Consider the following 7500-nt stretch of genomic DNA (forward strand, 5'->3'; position numbering starts at 1 on the left):
GCTTGTGGTTGTGTTTTCGTTGTCGCTCTGTTAGTACATCATATGCTTCGTTGATCTGATTTAATTGGCCCGTCTATCACCAACATAGGCCAATCAGCTAACCAGTATTTTCGCCCCTTCCCAAAATTACTTCAACGGAAGGTTTCCAGATGGATATGTGGAGCAAATCCATCTGGCGGAGTCAGGTAAGGTGTTTGTTTTTCTTGCCGCTTCTTTGTAGTAAGAAGCAGAATAGTGACCCATGTCAGCTACTAATGGACTGAGTCGCATTGGAAAAAATCGGATCTGTGTTGTTCAGACTGCCATGAAAGAATCAGTTTCAGGTCCCATGTGGGCAAAGAAATCGGATTTGGGTCACTTCAGGCTGCGGTGTGAACGTAGCCAAAACGTTGCAGGATAGTAGCTCTTGAGGACTGGACTTGAGCACCCCTGCTCTAAGGGTAGTAATTTTACAGTTACTGAATTATTTAGGCCTACAATAACCTCATATTGGTTATTAGGCTTTCAATAATAATGTTTTGATGAATACTTTCAAGTTAGGTAGATTTATTTCTTACAGTCCAGGGAATTGACAGCACAATATTAGGAGCCCTATGACCTGTAATTATTATTACATTATTATTATTAATATTATTATTATTATTATTATTATTATTATTATTACCAGCTTTACTGAACTGTGGCTCTTAAAAAATAACTAAAAATAAACCTTCTGGGCTGTTTGCTAAAAGGAATAAAGTGAATGATAAAGTTATTGAGTTTTTTGTAGTTGATTTATGGAGACTTGAAGATGACAGACTTAATTAAGCATTTCTTATATGCAGCTTCTACAAAATCAGTCCACGTTCAGTTTGCCTTATACTTTCATACTTTTAACTTCTTAATCAACAGCCATATTTTAATGACATACATTTATACAGAAAACACTTATATAGTTAGTTTCTTCAGATAAATTGATAACTTCACTGGTTTGTCATGAGTGGGAGTTGTCTAAGAACATAGTTTAGTGGTAATTCCTGATCTTTGGAATGTTTCTTTTTTAAATGCGTTGATATTTTTGTGCTCATTGTGCTGCCTGTTGGATTTCCCTCCCAGGATGTCCAGCACTTATCCCCAGCAACAGATTTCTATAAGAAGCTGGCCCTGGACTGCTCTGGCCAGCAGGTCGCGGTCGACCTGTTTCTGCTCAGCGCTCAGTACTGCGACCTGGCCTCGCTCGGTGAGTCAGAAAGACATTTGATGCGTGGATTTTAGGATTCAGAGTTCACGATGGTCACGTCATCAACATATTTTTGCAGAGAGGGATGTTGGTTGGAAGCTTGAAACGCAGCTAACTCATAACCTTCTGCTCTTGTGTTTGAGTTTAAATTTCTTTTTTTAAACACCTGTTCTTGTGTTTTCTTTTTCTTCCAGGATGCATATCCAGGTATTCGGCAGGAAGCGTTTATTACTACCCCTCCTATCACCATCAGCATAACCCAGCTCAGGTGGAGCGCTTCCAGAGAGATCTGAAGAGATATTTAACACGGAAAATCGGCTTTGAGGCAGTCATGAGAATACGTTGCACCAAAGGTAAGAAATTCACTCCATATTTATTTCATTCTTCATTTTTAAAACCCCTAAAAATGTTTTTTAAAATATTGTCGTAATTGAATTCTGTTGCTTTGTCATCCTGCAGGTTTGTCCATCCACACGTTCCATGGAAACTTCTTTGTGCGTTCCACGGATCTGTTGTCCCTCCCCAACGTCAACCCGGATGCTGGCTTCGCTGTTCAGATGTCCATCGAGGAAAACCTGGATGACATGCAGGTGGTTTCCTTCCAGGCTGCTTTGCTTTACACCTCCAGCAAAGGTATGAACACCCACCTGGCAGAACAGAGGTTTTTATCAAATTTCTTTTTCTCACCATTTTATTAAAAACAAACCATTTACCTTCTCAGGGGAAAGAAGGATCAGAGTGCACACCATGTGCCTCCCTGTTGTAAATTCTCTGTCGGATGTCTTCGCTGGAGCTGATGTTCAGGCCATCACTGGACTGCTGGCCTGTATGGGTACGTACTGCTCCAGGCTAAAGACACACCTGAGGTGTCAATAGAGGTTGTGTTTGTTTTTCTAATCATTTCTAATCATCCAGCTCCAGAATGTGATGCCAAAGAGCTCTTATTTATCAGTAGGGCTATAAATAATATATAAAAGTTATTCAGAACATTGAAAACTTGTATTGTAAATAAACTTCACACATTTATTTATACCCCTCAACATTTCATGTTATTAGAAAATATATTCTATTTATACTCTTTAGTCATTTTAGGTGACACAGGTTTCTTAATAAATCTCTGTGGCCCCTTTAAGTCTAATATGCAAGAATAAATATAGTGCAATTGCTTTGATGAAATTCAAATGGAAACACAGTGGCCCTATGAGAGGACATGTTGCAGAGTATCTACAGGCATTCATAATTTACAGAGCAAGTGCATTAAGATTCCAGTAGAGGGCAGCAAAGCCCTCAAGCTGTTGAAATGACAGAAAAATAAAAATGTATATTTGCCCTATTTTTTCCCCCTGTATATGTTGAATCAATTGTGTGAATCTTTTCAGCTTCTCCCTTGTTCAGGTTTCACCACAGCATGTCAGTATAACTAGTACAGAGTGTTAGGATTGCATTACATGAGGGAATTTAAACCTCATTATAAAAGGCCACAGGGGGGCCTAACCAAAAAAATAAAGTGCAGCTTTTAACTGGGATGATATTCCTCTATTTCTCAAGTTCATTATGCTTAGAGCATTAATATGATCATTTAAAGTTTAAAACTTGTACCCTAAATATGATTAAAAAGCACCCCCTCTATTTCACAACTTTTTGTGAAATATGTTTTTCTATGCTTTCTATGTCATTAACCACCTCTTATGTAGAAGTCCTTCTCCAACAACTTTCTGACCATTTTTCCAGCTGTGGACCGCTCAGTGACGGCTAGTCTGAGTGACGCCAGAGACGCGATGACCAACGCTGCCATCGACTCGCTTTCTTCATACCGACAGTCTGTGCTGACCATCCAGCAGCCGGGCTTGTTGGCTCCAGCCTGCCTCCGACTCTTCCCGCTCTACATCTTGGCTCTGCTCAAACAGGTAAAGTCTATAGAATCAGATATTTATCCCTCTGGTTAATGGAAACCAGCTAATTAAAACAAATTGGTACATTTCTGTCTGATCCTTGCAGAAAGCCTTCAGGACAGGAACCAGTACCAGACTTGATGACCGTGTGTTTGCCATGTACCAGCTGAAGTACCAGCCGTTGGCCTTTGCCATGTTGATGATCCATCCTTCTCTGTATCGTGTCGACGACCTGAGCGATGAGGTGAGGATGAGGAGGTCTCAGTGGGAAGATACTGTTTTAATTTTGCTGCATTACTTTATTTTCCTCCTATTTCTGACTTTCTCAGGGAGCCCTAAACGTGAACGACCGGACCATCCCGCAGCCCAGAGTCCTACAGCTGTCAGTGGAGAAGCTCAGCAGGGAGGGAGCCTTCCTCATGGATGCTGGACTTGTAAGTTTAGGAATCATCTTTTATTGTATCTGTTTGTTTCAGTGGGATTGCCAAAATCCATGAAAGCTATACCTGTTGTCATGTTTTCGGATTAAGACTGTTGTTTTATTACTTTCCAATAAGGTGATGTACCTTTGGATCGGACGCAACTGCCAGCCTAACTTCCTCTCACAGGTCCTGGGGGTTCCAAACTACTCTGCTGTGCCTGAGAAAATGGTGAGAAACATGTTATAACTAAGTTTCTTAAAGAGGAAAAACCTGAAAGATAATATTTATGTCTATTACTTAGTTGATTGAAAGACTCCAGCAAGGTCACTGTATGGTAAAAGTCTGATTTCTGTATTTTCTATGGCTGATATTTTGTATTTCCGAAATTGTTCTCCAACTCGTTTTCTAAAAGTTGACCTGCCCCCCACCTCCACCAAAGTCCCATTTTTTTCTGCCTTGTTTTCTGAATTTCTTTTCTTCCCTTTTTTCAGTAATCCCCTCTAAGCCTCCCCTCATCTTTTCACTTTTCTGTATCTAGAACTCCCATGAAGAAGTAACACCCTTCCTTTTGTGACTTCACCTCCTTTGCCCCCTTATTTGGATTTCTTTCTAATCATCTTGTCTTTCCTCTCCTTCATCCTTTCATTCCTTTTTCCTTCCCCTTTTACTCTTAATTCCTAACATCCTTCCCTCTCTTCATCCTTTGTAGTTCTGCTATTTTATTCCTCAATCATTTCCTTTCTGTGTTACTCCTTCCTTTTCCTTTCATTTCCCTTTATTCTGTCATCCATCTTTCCTTCTAGCTTTCTATTATACCTAATGTTCCTTTTTTCATCCATCCTTTCCCTGGTTTTAGTTCTAAAGTCTGCCTCATTTGGAAATGTTCACCAGAAATTTAGAGGGTATGAGAATTTAACTAATAAGTTTGAAAAGCCAATGAAACCTGAATTTTTACATAACTGTGTGTTGAAAGCCTGCACAAGGACATGGTAATCTCTGCAGTATGAAAATTGGAGCTGAGAACATAAGAACTAAACTGAGCTCTTCACAGTCAACACCATAGACTGATGCAAACTGAAGCTGTTACTCAGTTTTGACTCTTTTCCCTTCTTAGAAAGCTGATTGATTGTTCTGTTTTGACAGGATATCCTCCCAGAGCTGGACACTGCAGAGTCACAGAGAACCAGAGCTTTCATTGGCTGGCTCAGGGATCAGAGGCCGTTCTTCCCCTCCCTCCACATCATCAGGTAAGAAAGAAAAGTTTGAGGTTTGTTTTGGGCTTTTTGTTTGTTTTAAAAAAAGAATCCATTATAACCTGTACCTGGCATTTATACAGAGGCCTTCTAAACTTATTTATTGCAGCCTGTGTTTGTTATGGAAAAGTGCAACCAGGCCCAGTTCATCAGATGTTCATACTCCTCCTTTATTTATGTCTGCAACTGTTTATTTTGCAAATCGATTAATCTGTTGATTATTTTTTCAATCAATGATTGGAGAGCAAAAGGTTCCTTAAAGAAGATTTTTGATTAAATGATATGAGGTGAAACTAAAACCTTTCCACCTTTGGAGTTTTGCATAGAGCATATTGACAGAGGAAAGCATTTTATTTTTTTTGTCTCAAATGCAAATATATATGTATATATTTTTTTTTCTTCCAGTTTTGGTATAATTACTGCTCTAAGTGGGTCATCTGTCAGCTTAAAGGCATAATCTGCAGTCTCAATACTCCAGTAAACGTTTAACCGATTACTAAATTAGTTGACGATTATTTCAATAATTGATTAATCCAATTAATTATTTCAGCCCTAATTAGAAATACTTATAATTATTAAGAACTAGATTTAAAATTTGTGGTTATTTTAGGTTTTCTCTGCTTCAAATGTTGTGGCAATTATACATACAGGTGCGAATAGATAACTAAACTCCTCTAATATTTAATGTTATGTTATTTTAAGTAGGTAGAGAAACAAAGTGCTTCTAGGAGCCAAAATCAAAAATATTTTTTTCCCAAGTTCATCTGAGTCAAGAAGCTCAAAGCCCCTTAAAGATTTGTGCTACTGCATCTGAAATAAGATGTTTTTTTGGACCCGATTGGATGCTATAATCAGAACCGGTTCTGGGACAGGAAAGGCCACCCTAACATCAAACCTATCGATTTGTTTGTGTTGTATGTTAAAGGTTGGGTCAATAACGCCGTTATAACCACACTAAAATAAGCTCTACCTTCTGCCTTAAAAAGAGATCTGGACATCTTACCAGAATGATTTCTGAAATTTGGTGATCACTAAAAATAGACTTTAAAAGCACCTTAGACTTTAAAAGCATATATTAAGAATAAATGCGTGGAAACTAAGAGAAATTAGACTGAATGTGTTTTGTTATCAGTTATAAACCATTGTCTGCTATATTCATTCTCTCTGTTGTTCTCAGGGATGAGAGCCAGCTGAAACCCATCTTTATGCAGAACATGATTGAAGACCGAACGGAGTCGGCGCTGTCATACTATGAGTTCCTTCTCCACCTCCAACAGCAAATCTCCAAATAATCAGCAGTGTGTTGAAAAGGGGCCATCTTGGACGTGCGGCGTGTGTATGAGCCTGTGTGTGTGTTTTGTTAGGATGTATGAGCGTGTGATACAGCAGAAAGTGTCCCGCTCTATGAAGCCTTCTGCGCCTCCTCCAGCTGTCATCTCTTAGTAGAACCCGATTCTGGGACGGACGGAGCGACGGACATCACAGGCTTGATTCTGATCAGGCCTGGCACTTTTTGGACTGGCTGTATCAGTATGTTGGGAGACGAGCAGTAGAGAGACGTCCATGATGATTATAATGTTAATCGAACGAATCAGTGTTTTTCTTTCTTTTCCTCGTAGAACAATGCGGTCAAACTGAGGTATCGTTCAAATGCAGCACAGGCAGAAAGATGTCTTCAGTGTTTTTGTTCCAAAAGCACATTTGTCTTCACTAACAAATCAAACTGGGGTGGATATGAATATATCTGCTGTGAATGGGTTTGTGAGGAAGGTTGGCGCTAAGACACATCTGAGCTGAACAGTCTTTATGTACCCAAAGGAGAGTGTTTTCCTTTTTCTAATGTCATTATAATCGTGTGTTGAACAAATGCGTAGACTCCTTAGCTGAAGGTGGAAGGACCCGGCTGTCTCCGCTGCCTGGAATGTGTAGAAGCAGCAGCAGCAGCGGAAAAGATCGGTCTTTCAGAAACTCCTCAGTCATCCTTTCTCTATGGACTTTCAGATCACCTCTGATGACTTTGCTGTTCTGTTTATTTCTTCATTTTCTGACTGTTTAATTTATGAGACTCCCAATCTGATTAAATTCTTTAATTGCCTTGTATGGGAACTCACTTTTTATTATTAAACCTCTGTTTAAATACTGACTATATATGAAATATTTTAATATAATAGGATGTGGGATATCTTTAACACAGGCATAACGAAGCCATTCTGATCTTTTAATCCTGCTTATTGATACTTGTGTATTGAACAGACTTCACTATGTAAAGGAGAATAAATGCTGATTTTAGTATAAATAAGAAGTTGAAATGAATGCTAAGAAAATAAACAGTTTGGGACTTTTTACATGTAGTATGTGTTTTAGTCTAAGCTTTTTTTTTTTGGTTCTTTTTTTTTGAGCAATGTTCCACATATGCGACAGAGCCAAGGTTTCTGACTCGGACTGATTCTATTTTTTTGTGATGAATATTAGTTGCTTTTCATAAGAATAAACTGGTCTATAACTTTCATGACAAATTGTAATAAAATTATATTAATCATGGTTAAGTTTAGACTCGTAAAGAGACTTTATTCCACTGGTAACTGAAAAATAAGCAAAATTTGAAAAAAAAAAAAAAAAGTCCTAAAATGATCTTTAGAGATGTTTAAATTTTGGTGGAGAACAAAATGGGAATAACTTCATAGGGAAAACATGCCTCTTTTAAAGGTGTATTC

At 38.5% G+C, this 7500-nt stretch overlaps 1 protein-coding gene across 1 annotated transcript in view; it reads left to right on the plus strand.

The window, feature by feature from the left end:
* Nucleotides 1–7310, plus strand: part of sec24a (SEC24 homolog A, COPII coat complex component) — a 22091-nt gene extending 14781 nt beyond the window's left edge. Inside the window, exons 15-24 of the mRNA XM_015384239.1 lie at nt 1096–1219; nt 1414–1572; nt 1679–1852; nt 1941–2051; nt 2951–3126; nt 3218–3355; nt 3441–3545; nt 3669–3761; nt 4677–4780; nt 5964–7310. Coding sequence (XP_015239725.1) covers nt 1096–1219; nt 1414–1572; nt 1679–1852; nt 1941–2051; nt 2951–3126; nt 3218–3355; nt 3441–3545; nt 3669–3761; nt 4677–4780; nt 5964–6078 — 1299 coding nt within the window. The 3' untranslated portion in view covers nt 6079–7310. The remainder of the gene's footprint in view (nt 1–1095; nt 1220–1413; nt 1573–1678; nt 1853–1940; nt 2052–2950; nt 3127–3217; nt 3356–3440; nt 3546–3668; nt 3762–4676; nt 4781–5963) is intronic.
* The last annotated feature ends 190 nt before the right edge of the window (nt 7311–7500 follow it).

Source organism: Cyprinodon variegatus, unplaced genomic scaffold (assembly GCF_000732505.1).
Source record: "Cyprinodon variegatus isolate N-32 unplaced genomic scaffold, C_variegatus-1.0 Scaffold308, whole genome shotgun sequence".
NCBI classification, from domain to species: Eukaryota; Metazoa; Chordata; class Actinopteri; order Cyprinodontiformes; family Cyprinodontidae; genus Cyprinodon; species Cyprinodon variegatus.